This window comes from Silene latifolia, chromosome 8 (assembly GCF_048544455.1).
Source record: "Silene latifolia isolate original U9 population chromosome 8, ASM4854445v1, whole genome shotgun sequence".
Lineage (NCBI taxonomy): Eukaryota > Viridiplantae > Streptophyta > Magnoliopsida > Caryophyllales > Caryophyllaceae > Silene > Silene latifolia.
Window position 1 is genome coordinate 85,846,012 of NC_133533.1, and position 16,251 is coordinate 85,862,262.

Below are 16,251 nucleotides of genomic sequence, written 5' to 3' on the forward strand. Positions count from 1 at the left end.
GTAATAAAGTAACAAAGGCATGCGAAGTTAAAATAAATTGACACCGAAAATCAAATCAAAACCAGTAAAAATGACGAGATTTGCGAAATTAAAGCGAAGGATGGAGAGAATCACCTGCGAATCTGAGCGAAAACGCGGAAAATAAGAAGAAATCGAAAAATAATGCGCTATAACGACGATTGATAGAGAGATAATCGATCTTCCATGGAATTTTCTGCGCTTGGAGAAATCGACTTCAATTGATTTAATGCGTTCCTACTGTGCTCGATTATGCTCATAAAACGATCAAAACCTGGATAAGAACATGATAATTTAACGAATTAAATAAGTCGAATGAAAATTAGTGTGAAAAATACGAAATGAAAGAGGGATGAAATGAAATTAAAATTAGTTGATCGAAAATACGTAATTTTCGGATGATAATGGCGGTCGAAAAGCTCTGTGATAATGGCGCTCGAAAAGCTCTCTGATAATGGCGAAGATGTAGCTCAGCTCAAGGTTGAAGAGAGAGGAAGCGGAGATGGTAAATGAACGAGTTAATAATTGAGTATGACGGCAAATATAGCTATTTCTTACTAGGAAATTGACCAATTTAAGTCCTAAGTTCACATAACCGGATCCAAGCTTCACAAAGTCAAGTTTAGATTTCACAAAATCAAGCTTAAGTTTGACAAAATCAAGTTTCACAAAATCAGGTCTAGGATTCACATAATCTAGTCTAAGCTTTACAAAATCAAGTCCAGGTTTCATGAAATCAGGTCTATGTTTGCCAAAATCAGATTTCACATAATTAGGTCTAGGATTCACATAATATACTCCAAGCTTCACAAAATCAAGTCCAGGTTTCACAAAATCAGGTCTATGTTTGAACCTTATTTTGTGAATCTTGGAGCTAATATTGTGAATCTTGGAGCTAATCTTGTGAATCCTGGACCTAATTTTGTGAACCCTGGATCTAATCTCGTGAATCTTGGACTTGATTTTGTGACTTGGGGCTAATCTTGTGAATACTGGACTTGATTTTGTGAATCTAGGACCCAATTTTATGAAACTGGGTCTTTATTTTATGAATTTAGGATATGATTTTGTGAATCTCATTCAAAATCAATGTTAAAGAATAGCCACATCAACCACACTCATTTTTCACCATCATCGAAATGTAAGGACTAGGTGAAGATCAAACCAAGGATTACCTCTTGTGCCTCCATAGTGAGGTTGAGTGTCCCAGAATTTCTCACGCAACCTGTTGACTTGTGCTCTAGTAATAGGTTCAGTGTGCGCCATAAGAAATTCATTTGAAACCGAAAATTCAATTGAGTCTGCATCCTGCTGTGATGACCATGTCAGCTGCTGCCCTCACGACTATCCTGTCTGCAACTCAGTCCACGACACTTGTAGCACGGTAATTGTTTGAACAATGAGTTTTAAATAAGCGTATCTCACACAAACCTGATCAACCAATCACTCAATGAAGGTATAGGTCGGGTTATTTGGGTAATTTGATTCACGTTTGTTTCGAGTATGTTATAATAGGGATATTAATGGCTAAAGGTTAGTTTGGGGTCTCTGCAAAATTCGAGTATTCGGGCCTGGTAGAGTAAGTTTTGCCTAGTCTAGCTGCACATGTAGGACCAATAGTGATTATTTATTAATACTGACAATATCTTACTTTTGATCTTAGAGAGCAAGAACAGCCCGTTCAGCGTCAAGGCATTGAAGCGAATTCCTGCAAAACGACACTCTAAAGTTATTCTGGCTTAAGGTTTTAACGTCTGCATTGGTTTTAACCTGATATTATGACTGAAGAAGGGGTCTTATTACTGATGTTGCCTAATATTATTGGTAAATTCATTTTCCACCATGTTTATGTGAGCTTCGTGGTGTTTTGTACGTATAATTTCTATGAAACATTAACACAATACGCTACATTACATCGTCTGGTCATGGATTGATTGTTAACATTGGCTGGTCATAAACAAGTTTCACTTCTATGCTGACGATCAGCATTTCAAATTCGTTCAATGAGTAATGTGAACATCTAGAAGTAAGTGATGAGTCGGATTAACAATAAAACATCCCTCTTCCAACTAAATTAACTTGACGCACTAATTAAGGTTGTTAGAATTACCAAAGATGGACAAATTCGGCAGCATCTCAAATACATAAACAAGAATCACAAGACACAATTATAATGGAAATTATTCTCCTAATCATCGTTTTATCAATCTATTCATCAAATTTTCGTCATACTTTAAATCTATAACATTGAACATACTAATTACGCTTCAAACTTGAAGCGAAAATGAAATGAAAAGCAATAATCATTACAACGAGAGAAGACGGAAGGAAAAGTATGCATAAATCGAAACCACAAACTATTGAATCGAAAGTACCTTAGTTAATGGCGATGGTGATTGACGAAGTGAAGCTCATTATTAATGGCGATCAAAAGCTCACCTTTCTTACCTATTTAAGTACCTGAGTTAATGTCGCAGAAGTGATACAAACATTATTTTGGCGAAATCCAGTACATTAAACACAAAATTGAAAGATGAAATCAATCGAAAACTGAATAAAATCATAATAAAATAAGAGATAGAAATTAACTCACTTTACGAGATTGCAGACCGCCATTGTTGCAAAGAGGAGTGATGTAATGCCTCGAAAAATGCTACGGATTATGGAGTTATTGATTGATTAACTGGCGAATTGATGATGATCGGTAAATTAGAACGAAATATGAGAAGAATTGGGGGAAATTGAAGAATTAGGTCAGAATCCTATATTGGATGAAATTGAGACTAATTCGTTACGAATTAGAAATTACAAGTATGACAATAATTAAGATCAAGGAACGAGAGAAGGATAAGTTAATGTACTTCCGGATGGTAATAGAGGTCAAAAAGCTCAGTGATAATGGCGGACGGAAGCACGACGAGAAAATGGTGAAAACGGAGCTGACGAGATAAAGAGAGAGAAAGTGAGAGAAAGTGAATTGAGTAATGTGATGGAGTAAACGATTGAGTATGATTGAAAATGTGCAGTTTGTTGGTTTATACAAGGGGACACGTGTCAATATCTGAGGCATTTGTAATTTTTTAATCTGACAGTTTAGGATGAGTACAGCTATCTCACCCTAAGAAGGGTGCCTCACATGATTTAATTTCTCTCTCTCTCTCTCTCTCTCTCTCTCTCTCTCTATATATATATATATATATATATATATATATATATATAGAGAGAGAGAGAGAGAGAGAGAGAGAGTTAGGATCATGAGAGTCTAGCTTCTTAGGGTGAGTTTGTCCTATCAATCTGGACCGTCAAATGAATGAGATCCAACGGCCTAGATGTGACGCGAGTTAGTAAGGGTAGTTTTGTAATTCAACCCTTTGTATAAGAAGTCATTCTCAGCTTATTCTTGTCATTCCAGCATTCAACTCGTTCTCTCTCTTCTTTATCTCTCTTCAAATTTCTCTCCTGAAAAAACGACCGAAAAAGAAATTAGATCATTTTGATTCTTCAAGCAATCAAGGTTTGCTCTAGCATCGTGAGTTTTTTGCTTGCTCATATTATTTACTTCGTATTATTTTACTCTTGTTTTACTCTTATATTTCCGCTGTAAACAAATTTTTCAGTTTCTGTGACTTTTTTCGATTCAATTGATTCATATCAAAACCTTAGTAGATCGTGCATACAATTCGTTAGTTGCGTCAATTTTATTGAATTATTGTCGGTGTAGTTAAATTTTGTTGTCGTTTTTAGAGTTCTTAGATATTTCCGTCTCCAATCTAATAATATTTATTTTCGAATTTCTGAAGAAATTTCTCTCAATTTTTTTGTATACGCGTTTCCGTCATTCTTTCAATTTCGGTTCAATTTAATTATCGGTTGAACATTTCGTTCTTGAATCGAGATGTTCTTATTTGCTCGATCAATTTCTTAACTTTTGATTGCGTTGTTCTCTGATTATCTATTCGCGTAAAAATTTCGGATGCGACCATTTTTTGCTCGTATCAATGGTTCTCCTGCATCTCTGTTTTCAATTTAATTATCTTAATTATTCCTTCCAAACTTCAGTTGCAATTTGAAGTTTAGAAGTTGAATTTTAAAGGCCACTCAAGTATACTGAAATTGGTTGATAAGTGAAATTTTTTAAAGCTAAATCACTAAATGTCGAAAAGTTCATCACTGGATGTGATTGTAAGGTTGTTAGTGTGTTAGAATGATAGTCTGACTGTGTTACTGTGACGTTCTAAGTGTGTGTTTGTAACTGTGTTAGTGTGTTATAATGGATAAGATGACCGTAACTTGCGACAATAACGGTTTAATTGTGTTACAATAATAGTTTAACCATGTTACAATAATGGTTAAACTTTGTTACAATAATGGTTTACTCGTATTACAATGACGATTTAACTATGTTACACTAATGGTTTAACTATGTTACTATAATAGATGTAAGCACACGATGCTAGTGTGTTATAATGGTTAAGAGTGTAACTTGCGACAATAATGGTTTAATTGTGTTACGGTATTGGTTTAACGATGTTTCAATAATGGTTAAATTTTGTTACAATAATGGTTTACTCGTGTTACAATGGCGATTTAACTATGTTACTCTAATGGTTTAACTATGTTACAATTATGGTTAACTCGTGTTACAATGACAATTTAACTACGTTACACTAATAGTTTAATACTCCGTATGTACTATAATAATTGTATGCTTACAATTTCAAGTCATAGTTTTCTTCTCTTTTACCCTCCTTTGCATGATACCCACCATAAAAAATTTGTGTGATAGTGGAGTATTGGTTAATTATGCTTGAGCATTTGCATTGTTTTGGTTAATTATGCTTTAAATATAGTAAAGTACCCTATTAACCTTTTCCCTTGAAATAAACCAAATATGGTTATAACAAGCAAAAGATATGACACCATATTAAAAGTGGCTCAAGCAACCAAAGCAAAGTTACTTTAGGTCCTTAGTCCCTGTACTATCCTTTACCTCTTTTTACTGTGTTTGTTATCGATTTTTATGGTCTTTTCTTTTCATTATGTTCAACTGAATCGCAATTTTTATTTGTTGGTAGAGGCACGTGGATCACAATATTTTTGTTGATATATCACACTTTCAACTACAATGATTCAATGTTTAGAATGCAACACTGAAGCTGCAGGAGGCGACTCGAGATGCACAGAGGGAGTGATGACCGAAACATTGCTACCCATCCAGCTGGCGTGGCAGCACCTGTCCTTGCAGCAGCTAGGCTGAATGAGGGAAGCAACCCGTGATTTCCTACAGCAGCAACCTTGCAGCAGCTAGGCTGAATGACGGAAGCAACCCGTGATTTCCTGCAGCAGCAAGGTATAATTGAGGCAGTTTAATTAACGTCTATTAGCTCAAAAGATAGATTTTACATTGTGCTATTGCACAAGATGTGGGTTCAAATCCCACATAGACGACTAAGTGTGATTAAGTTAACGTCTCAAGCAGGCATGGTGCTCTTGTGCCATGACATACATATGTTGATCATTGGCTAGAAGCACTAGTTAATAGGTCGGCCGCATAATTCCAGATTTTCTAGTTTCTGAATTGCACCTTTTTAGGGGTGTTATTCTATTCAAGTGTGTTATGCTGCTCATGTAAGTGCTTTATTCTAATATATCATTCAATCATGCATGTACGTAAAACAAACCAAATCTTGTCTTTAATTCCCAACAGTTTGTTATTTCAATGGTTTTTTTTTTATCAATTTTGAAGACCACAACACAATTATGTCATATATATTGACTGTAGTAAGCCCATGCAGGAATTGAACCTACATCCTTTGTGCAATTGCACAAATGCTCTACCAATTGAGCTAATGAGCTAGTTTAGTAGAAATTTGATGATCCATCAACACACTAGAATTTATGAAATGACCACAATATAAGTTTATGACTCACCACTTCAGCAATGTATTACAGTGACTTGATTGTTACGTTATTCCATAGAGTATGTCGTGTTATTTCAATGCGAAAAAACTAGTTCTATAGATAGAAGACGAAAACTAGTCCCGTTGACGACTGTATGAGACATGTTATATGTATTTGAGATGTGACTTGATTCAATGACGAATAAACTATCCATCACAAAGATGGAACAATCCACAACGAACTTGTTGAAGAGGTAACAAGGCAAAAAATAGTTACGAATTGCTAAATCAAACAACATGATGACAATCAGAGGTATGAATCAAATTTATTAACATAAACAGCCTCCCTGGTTTACGGAACAAGCTTCACAAAACAGCCGTAGTTTTTTTGGGTTCAGAAGTCATAGACTAATTTTACAAGATAGAATATGTGGGATTTGAACCCACATCATTCGTGTTATTACACGATGCTCTACCAATTGAGCTAATAGGCTTCATTACACATTGACTCAAGGGAAAAACAGTACAAGTATAAACATGCTTTACAATTGCAATGCAAGACATACGAGTTATATAGTTCCAAGTTTACGCATTAGATGTAAACTATTCGAGGATGATAGGCACTGACCATTCAATTGTTCAAGTAGAAAACAACGACTCCTCAATATTCACCTCAAAACACCCTATAACAAATGATAATTTTTTGTCAATGATTCAAGATCATTACTTCAATAATATTAATCCAACAGCGTAACACTAATTAGTCGTTAGAATAACACTATTTAATCTATAAAATAACACACTTCTAGAGATGATTAGTCGTTAACACTATTTCATAAGTAGTTAAGAGTAACACTAATTAGTCATTAATATTATTTCATTACCTACATGTTCTCAATCCACAGTGCCACAAGCCTGATCTGAAGTAACACTAACTTTGACGATTAATAATGGAATACTAGTTATTCAATAAAGAAACATTGGTTACACGATAAAGTAACAATGTTTAATCTATAGAGTAACAATGTCTTTCTATGAAGCAACACTTGTTCGTAATATTTTAGAGTAAATTATTTTATCACATGAGTACAGTCATCGGCGCACGAATCCATCTAGATATCGATCAAACAAAAATGTCAGGAAACAAACATCCAAAATCAACGAATTTCCATGATAAACATCAATTCATTAATAGAAAAACGATGCTCTTTTCTCATCGCGGTAACATCATCACCACTTTTCAATCAAATTTCACCAGATTTCCAATAAACATGATAAACATCAATTCATAAATAAAAAAACACAGCGCAATGGTCAAATTAGCAAGAATCACAATAGTTAAATTGATTTTAAGAAACAAGCGACGTCTATATAAAATAGAGAAAACCAAACCTTATTCTTGCGGAAGTTCAGGTTGAATTCTTTCAAACATCATTTGGATCGGAAGATACTAATTAGCTAACCAATGAAAAATACGGAGACACGTTCGTTCACAATCACTGAGATTGTGCACGTTGTTGATGACCAAACTGAAGATAAAAATTGGATTTGAGCGAAGAATCGGAAGGATTGCAATAATTTGAACCGGAATCGGAATAACAAAATGATGAAGAATCGCAATCGTAAATTTTCTCAACAATCTTCTCTGTATATTCCTTTTTAGTTGATTTTGGGATGCCTTCTACATTTTTAGGAAAAGAGATTGGAGAGAGAGAGAGCAAAGGACGGTCAGAGGGGTTTTGTTCTAATTCCTTGGCCTTACGTGGCTCAATCTGACGCGTCTATTGGTATTAGATCTGACGGTGTACAATGGTAGGACGGACTCATTTAAAACCATGGACTCAGGATCTCCGCTATATATATATATATATATATATATATATATATATATATATATATATATATATATATATATATATATATATATATATATATATATATATATATATATATATCTTATTACTAAATAGTATAACACAATTATGTTAGATTTAATCTGAATTGAGACCATAAAATTCATACTAAATTATTCGGTAATTACTAGATGCGGAAGCGTACCTGATTACATGACGAAAGGTTGGGATGAACCGCCTGAAGGGATTAGGTCTTCTAGTAGACACACATACCATGAATATCTCTCTACTGATAGGATGCAGGGAGATTAGGTTATTGTGTGCTACCAGGGACCATAACCCAGGTGACTTATATATAGTCTCCTTAGTCTAATGCGCCCATCATGCATTAGCAAACCTAATGGGTATCTACACTTAGATAAAAGACCGACCCATACTTTTTAAGACGTAAATAAGCCCATATTTAATACACTGTAGTGGATCACTTTATATTTGGGCTAACCTTAACTGATAGCGCATTAATACAATTACTACCGAATTAATAATTTGTCCATATATAATATTGTATTTGGCCTATATTTCTTACAATCTCCCACTTGAGCCAAATACATTCATATTCTGACACTTGATAATTGTATTTACAATATAACCTTATGAGCTCAAAAAGCTATCAAACATCCAACCGTCTTAAGCAATTCGGTCCATCAATCATACCAACATAGGATCAAAGCGGCCTTAGCTCTAGTTTGTCGTAGCAGGACCCTCAATGGTCACATATGTCAGTATAACCAACAACATGAATCAAGTATGGGAGTGCAGCATGAAACACTACAAGAAAAACTAAAACAGGCGACCGAAATTTGGCGACTGATATATTTAGTCGCCAAATTGGCGACTGATTTTCAAATTGGCGGCGAAATCAAATCGCCAATTTGCGACGTCTTTTTTTAAAAGGGAATAAAACTTAGCGACCGAGAATTAAAATATGGCGATCGATTTATGTGTAGTCGCCAAATTGGCGATCGAAATTCGATCGCCAAAATGAATTTCATCGCCAATTTTCTTAGTAGAAACCAGTTGTCTTTTTTAAAAAGGAATCTATTTTGGCGATCGTGTTTTGAAATTTGGCGACCGATGTAGAAGTAGTCGCCAAATTTGGCGATCGAAAGGCGATCGCCAAATTGCTTTTCGATCGCCAAATTTTTTTATAGAAAAGAAGACCTCTCTCCGCTTTACTCTTTCGAAACAAAAAAAAAAAAAAAAAAAAAAGAGAGGAAAGTGGGTAAACAAAGCGACGACAACAACCACACAACCACACCACCACTTCCACCACTTCCACCACCGTGACCACCGTTCTCATTGCCTCCATCACTCTCTTTAGTTAGGTTAGTTTTTTTTTGTTTAATTTCAGTTTAATTTGTTTAATTTGTTAGATTAATTTGTAGTTAGTTTGATTAATTTGTGGTTAGTTTGTTAGATTTATTTGTAGTTAGTATGTTAGATTAATTTGTAGTTAGATTTAGTTTAATTTGTGTTTGAATTAAAAGGGAATGATTAAGGGGGTTTGTGTTTAGGTTTAGGGTTATGGGTGGGGGTGGAGGTCGGCCGTGGGTGGTGGCGGTGGGGGAAGGGTGGCCGTGGGTGGTGGCGGTGGGGGAAGGGTGGCCGTGGGTGGTGGCGGTGGGGGAAGGGAATTATTGTTATTATTATTAGTATTATTATTATTATTAGTATTAGTATTATTATTATTATTGTTATTATTATTATTATTATTATTATTATTATTATTACTAATTAAACCGCCTTATTATTATTAATGTTAAGCTAAGTGAAACCGTCCTTTGCATTAATGGAATTAGCTAAGTGGAACCGTCTTTTGGATTAAGAGAAATTATCTATTAGCTAAGTAGAACCTTCTTTAGGACTTGATTTTGATAAATTTAGTTTGATAATTCATGTTATTGATGAATTGAGGTAGAATAACCTTGTTATTTTTGTTTTTCTTTTCTCTTTTCGTGGTTGTCACTGCTATTGCTAGGCACCACCGCACGTCTGTGTAGTGTTGCTTCTTGTTTTCTTTTCATTTTTGCTTTTACTTGATTAGGTAACCTCCTCTTACCAGTTACTTTTTAAATTTACTAATTTTAGTTCAAATTATGTTACGGACTTTAGGATAGAAGCCTTTACTATGTGGTTGAATTGGGCTATTGATTGACTTAATTAATTTAGTACTTGATTGTGTTGTTGTTTGATTTGATGTTGACTTAGTACCCGTTCAAGAATTACTCATTAGGAGTAATTCTTGAATAGTCCCCATTTTGGGACTGTCTTTGTACGCTTCAAGTCATTTAGGTAGTAAACACGTACTTGTGATTTATTAATGAGGAATGAGTTTGGTGGCGATCCTTTTAATGTTCTCCGAATACATGTATATGTATTTGTGTATTTGGAGAATCAAGGGAAATTGCTGCCGAATTTTTTCCTCATTAATAAATTACAAGTGTGTGTTTGCTAGTGACTTGAAACGTACATTGCTGGTTTAGGTTGGAGTGATAAGGACCCCATTCGAAGATGGATTACTTATTGACAATATTTATATATTGTTTTCATATGTTTAAATTTTGTATTTAATATTATTGTTATTTTTTAAAAATGTTTAAATTTCTTTGGGGTCTTCTTTAGATTAAAATGAAGAGATTGGAACGTTCATGGATGTATGAAGGAAGATTAGACCATTCCAATAAGAAAAGACGTCCTACCGCTAGATTTATAAAGGGTGTTAGCGAGTTTATTGAATTTGCTAAACAACAAGATGAATATGACTTGGTAGACAAAAAACTTAGGTGCCCTTGTGCCAAATGCAAAAACCGAAATACCACTTGACATTGTAGTAGAAGAACATCTCATTATAAACGGGTTTAAGCCAAATTATTACAATTGGATTTCACATGGAGAAGCATATTCTCCAATTCATGAACAAACTCACACCCAACAAATACAAAATGATGAGAACCCATATAGAGAGATGGTTGTTGATGCTATGGATTCCACTATTTTTAATAGTGATGACCATACAACTATTTCAGAAGAACAACCGCCACACCCACAAGCAAAAGCCTTTCTTGACATGTTAAAAGCCTCAGAAAAACCCTTGTATGAAGGAAGCGGAATGACATTGTTACAAGCCGCTTCTAGGCTAATTACCTTGAAATGTGAGTTCAATATGCCATTTGTTGTTGTTGATGGCATTGCCTCGTTCCTTGAGGAATCTTTCCCCGATGATAATATCATGACCCGAAGTTTCTATACTACCAAAAAAGTAGTTAAAGGTCTTGATTACCGCATGAAAAGATTGATGCATGTCCGAAGGATGTATGCTATTTTGGAAAGATGATGCTTTGCTTGACAAATGTAAAGATTGTGGGGCGGATAGATATGAGACAAGTGAAGGAGATACAGTTTTGGTGTTGAAAAAAGGCAACGGTAGTAAGAGGGCCAAAAAGAGTAAGAAACCAATAGCATGTAACCAATTGTTTTACTTTCCTCTCGCACCAAGACTTCAAAGAATCTATGCCACCAAAAACATTGCCGAACAAATGAGATGGCACAAAGAAAACCCACGTGCTCAGGGGGAAGATGAGTCATCCTAGTGACGGGGAAGAATGGAAACGATTTGATCGGATGTATCCCGATTTTGCCAAGGAACCCCGCAATGTACGACTTGGCTTGTGTACGGATGGATTTGATCCTTTCGGTAATTTTGGGAGGAAGTATTCTTGTTGGCCCGTTATGGTCACACCATACAACTTACCACCTTGGTTATGTATGAAAAGACCATTTATCTTCTTGTCACTTATTGTTCCCGGACCAAAAAGCCCGAAACGTAATTTGGATGTTTATTTACAACCATTGGTGGAGGAGTTGAAATATTTGTGGGAAGTTGGGGTGGAAACTTATGATGTGTCTAAAAAACAAAATTTTCAACTTAAAGCTTCCCTTTTGTGGACAATAAATGATTTTCCTGCCTATGGTATGCTATCTGGGTGGACTACACAAGGACAAAAAGCATGTCCTTGTTGCATGGAGGAAAGTAAAGCATTTTGGCTTCCCAATAGCAAGAAAATAAGCTGGTTTGATTGTCATAGATGCTTCTTACAAGAGGGAAATCCACATAGGAAGAACAAGAAAGCTTTCACAAAAGGTAAAGAGGTGCTTGATGCCCCTCCGAAACGAGTGCCTGGGGATGAGATATGGAAGACGGTATGTGATTTACCATCCCCTATTGATGGTACCGAGGAAGAATTTAAAGAATTGAAAAAGCGGAAAAACGGTTGGTTTAAAAGAAGCATTCTTTGGGACCTTCCTTATTGGAAGACAATGTTGATAAGACATAATTTGGATGTAATGCACATAGAAAAGAATTTCTTTGAGCAACTAATTGACATGATCATGGATGTAGAAGGTGAAAAATGTGATAGCATTGCTTCTAGAAAAGATTTGCAGAAATTTTGTCATCGTCCCAAATTACACATTCGCGGCGACGGGTCTAAGCCAACATCCATTTTCACTCTCGACAAAGCTAAGAGAAAAGTATTGTGTGAGTGGTTACAAAATTTGAAGTTTCCTGATGGGTATGCATCAGATTTTAGTCGATGTGTTGATCTTAAGAAGCTGAAGTTGCAAGGCTTGAAAAGTCATGATTGTCATGTATTCATGGAGCAATTATTACCCGTTGCTTTGAAACACCTCGTGCCGACAAACGTTTGGAATGCAGTTGTTGAGATTAGTCAATTCTTCCGAGATTTATGTGCCTCTTCAATATGTGTTGATGACATGATTAAATGCGGAAGAGCAAATACCACAGATATTGTGTAAGCTTGAAATGATCTTTCCTCCTGCATTTTTTAACTCCATGGAGCATCTATCGGTTCATTTGCCATATGAAGCCAAAGTTGGGGGACCCGTCCAATATAGGTGGATGTATCCATTTGAAAGGTAATTAAGATAATCTAGCTACTTTTAAATTAAAATTAATAATAATAACTAATCTATTTATTATATGTTAACTTTATTATTAATAAAACTCATCATTAACTTTTATAGGTTTCTTAATCATTTGAAGAAAAAATTGGTAATAAAGCTAGGGTGGAAGGTTCTATATGCAATGCTTATTTAACGGAAGAGATTGCAAACTTTTGTTCTCTTTACTTTGAAAAACATATAGAAACCAAAGCAAAAAACTTGAATGTTGAGAAACCTAGGATGAAGTAGACGGAAGTTTACCCGAATTTTTTCAAACTCAAGATGATGAAGGGTGTTCATCAAAGGGGCAAACACGATATTTGGATGATAAAGAGTATAATCGTGCCCACCTTTACGTGCTATCTAATTGTGACCTCTTGGAGCCATACGAAACACGGTTTGTTAATGATTTCATTCAGAGGAATCCTAATATAAGTAAGGATGATGTTTGGGACAAACATGAGGACCAATTTCCATCATGGTTTTAGAAACATGTAATTGAGTTGAATATTCAAGATGATTTGATAAGAAGTTTGGCTTTTGGTCCTTTAAAAATGGTAAGAACGTGGAATCGATACTCGGTTAATGGGTTTAATTTTCAAACATTCAACCACGGTAAAGGTAAGGCTAGGTGCAATTGGGGGGTTACTATTTCTTCTCTTGATGACAACGAATACTATGGTATAGTTGAAGATATCTTTGAAATTAGTTATAGTGGACGTGACCGAGCTTATAAAACTGTCTTATTCAAGGTTGATTTGGAAGGATAATGGTATTTGGAATGAGAGTACATGAACAATACAAGCTTGTAGAAGTGAATCGTACTAGAACGTACTCTAAGTATGATCCATTTATACTTGCACATCAGGCTCATCAAGTGTATTTTGCTACTTATCCAAGCACAACAAATGATAGAAATCAAAATGCGTGGTGTGCAATCTTTAAGACAAAGGCACGGTCACAAGTTGATACAACTTTTTTCAAGAAGAAAACGTTTCAAATGAAACGCTTTTGTCTCCACCCGATGAAATCAACTATGAACATGAGAATAAAGATGGTGAAGACATGGAAGAGGAAGAATTTTATGATGTGGAAGAGAGGCTGGGGGGAGGATGAGGCGGAGGAGGAGGAGGAGAGAAGGGAAGAAGAGGAGGAGAGGAGGGGGGAAGATGAGGTGAGGAGGAGAAGGGAGGAGGAGAAAAGGAGGAAGGACGAGGGGTTTGGAGATGAAGATGATTATGATGATGATGATGACGATGATGACGATGAGGAAGAGGATGAGGATGAGGACGAGGGGTTTGAAGATGAAGATGATTAAATTGGTATAATTTTGTATTCCTCAAGAGTAAATTATTAAAATTTAGAAGTCTGTATAATTTTCATTTATCATTATTTGTGTTAATTTTTATTTGTATTTTTGAGATGCATTTGGAGCAGTCGAGGTAGGAAGCCCGTGGAGGCGGCTCGGGAGGAGGACAAGTCGCGTCCGGAGGAGGAGGAGGAGTTTGTGCAGGAGGATCCGATGCAGACAGACGGTGACGGTGAGGAGAGTGACGCTACCGACGAGACACCACGGGTGCCGATACGGTACACTTCGGATCATAAGATGATTCTTGAGCCGGCGGGATTATGGTAAGTTTTATTCTTTATTAGTCTACTATTTTGTTTTTTTTTTGTATTTTTTTTTTTTTAAATAATAATTGTTTGTAATTTTACATGTTCAAAATAAATGCAGGTTTATGGACAATTGCGTGGTACGAGGTGTCACGAAAAGCACGAAGACTAATTTCGTGGGTCCAATTCCTACATCGTGGACACAAGCTTCTCAAGCACAAAGAGATGCGTGGTTCAATAACTTTCGGGTATATATTTTCCGTAATTCTTTGTTTTAATAACCAAGGTTATACTTTTATAAATACTAATATGAAATTTTGTCGCTTTTTTTTTGTAGCAAGCATATGCTTGGTCACCGTCTCAAGAACGGAATGTCCGTATCAGGTACGAGGAAGTCGGTACTCGACGATATCGGGACGTGATTTGGAAGGTAGTTAGGCGCCCAAAGGAACCAGAGCACATGAAAGGTATTTAATTAACTTGTTTTATTATTTGTATTAATTAGTATATACTCTCTTATATTATAAATAATATCAGTAACTTATTAGTTATGATTTCATATGTGTAATTGCAGGTGACAAGTATGAAGGCTTAATAAAGCATACCAAAACTCCCGCTTTTCAGAAGAAGTCTAAGCAAGCATCCCTCAACAAAAGAGGAGGAAAGGAAGACGCCGTGAACGAGCCTACTCATTTCGCGGGTTCACGATCGTTTCGGAATCGTATGTTGGGGGTAAGTTTGTCTATTATTTCACACTTTTTTTTTGTTTTCAATGCAACATGTTTATTTTATGTTACATTTTTTGTTGATTTTCTAACATGTATGTTTTTTTTTTTTCATTCAGAGAGGAAAGAAGAAGTCACAGCCGATTGCGTCGGTACCAGAACTGTTTCTGGACACGCATTCCAGGGTTGACCACAAAGGGGTTAGAATTTGGACTAAGCCAAAAGACAAGCAATTATATGTAAGTTTCCGTAACACTTAATTTTTGTTAATTTACTCTCTTTTAAAATGTCGTATATAAGGTGGTTACCATATTAACTTACAACCATTTGTTTAATATTGTAGGAAGCATTTGAACAAGAAAAAGCCGCCAATCCAGAAACTCCGGATAATGACATATGGTATAAGTTGGTGGATGGCTTCAAGAAAGGGAATGTGTATGGTACCGGAAGTTCAACACCGGCTTTTTATGAGAAAACGCGTAGGAGATCGACTTCAACAATTTCCAAAGAACACGTATCAACCGGGAATTATTAGTCAACTTCAAAGTCAAATAAGAGAGCGTGATGAACGTGATGCCAAACGTGATGAAGAACTTGCCAAACGTGATGAAGAATTAGGAAAATGAAGGAAAGAATGGAAATGTTTGAGGATTGGTGGCAAGGTTGTAACCCCGGACCTAGATCCAACTACGATCCAAATGATCTGCATGGTCCACATGGGGGAGTGGAGCGGTGTTGGCTTCCAAATAAGCTCCAAATGATCCGCATGGTCCACATGTAAGCTTGTAAGACTTGAACATTTAGACTTGAACATTTAGAATAGTTTAGCTTGTAAAACTTTCATTTTCAATATATGAAATGAAGTTTGAGAAATTGGGAGGTGTTGGGTTGAAATGTATGGTGTTGTGTGTGTTGAAATGGGATGTATGGTGTTGTGGAACATCGGTTTGTATGCGAGTTGTAAATTTTTGGCTAGCAATGAAAACGAAAAAATCCACCAAAACTTACAGTAGCTTTGGCGACTGATTACTGATTTGGCGACTGCAAGTCAGTCGCCAATTTGGCGACTGATATTAAGGTAGTCGCCAAATTGGCGACGATTTGTAGTCGCCAAATCAG

At 35.8% G+C, this 16,251-nt stretch overlaps 1 protein-coding gene across 1 annotated transcript; it reads left to right on the forward strand.

The window, feature by feature from the left end:
- The first annotated feature begins 447 nt into the window (after positions 1-447).
- Positions 448-15,667, forward strand: LOC141595455 (uncharacterized). The gene is made up of 8 exons (XM_074415423.1): positions 448-523; positions 1,348-1,402; positions 14,231-14,425; positions 14,529-14,655; positions 14,745-14,874; positions 14,982-15,139; positions 15,252-15,371; positions 15,476-15,667. Exons 1-8 carry the CDS (start codon positions 448-450, stop codon positions 15,665-15,667), a joined length of 1,053 nt encoding a protein of 350 aa, XP_074271524.1.
- Positions 15,668-16,251: the final 584 nt, after the last annotated feature.

What these genes read in the sequence shown, in the direction of transcription:
- LOC141595455 (XM_074415423.1), top strand. Translation starts at nt 448, where the DNA reads ATGGCGCTCGAAAAGCTCTCTGATAATGGCGAAGATGTAGCTCAGCTC. An exon ending in AGAGAGAGGAAGCGGAGATG is followed by an intron (nt 524 to 1,347) that starts GTAAATGAACGA and finishes TGACCATGTCAG; the next exon opens with CTGCTGCCCTCACGACTATC. An exon ending in CGTGGTTCAATAACTTTCGG is followed by an intron (nt 14,656 to 14,744) that starts GTATATATTTTC and finishes TTTTTTTTGTAG; the next exon opens with CAAGCATATGCTTGGTCACC.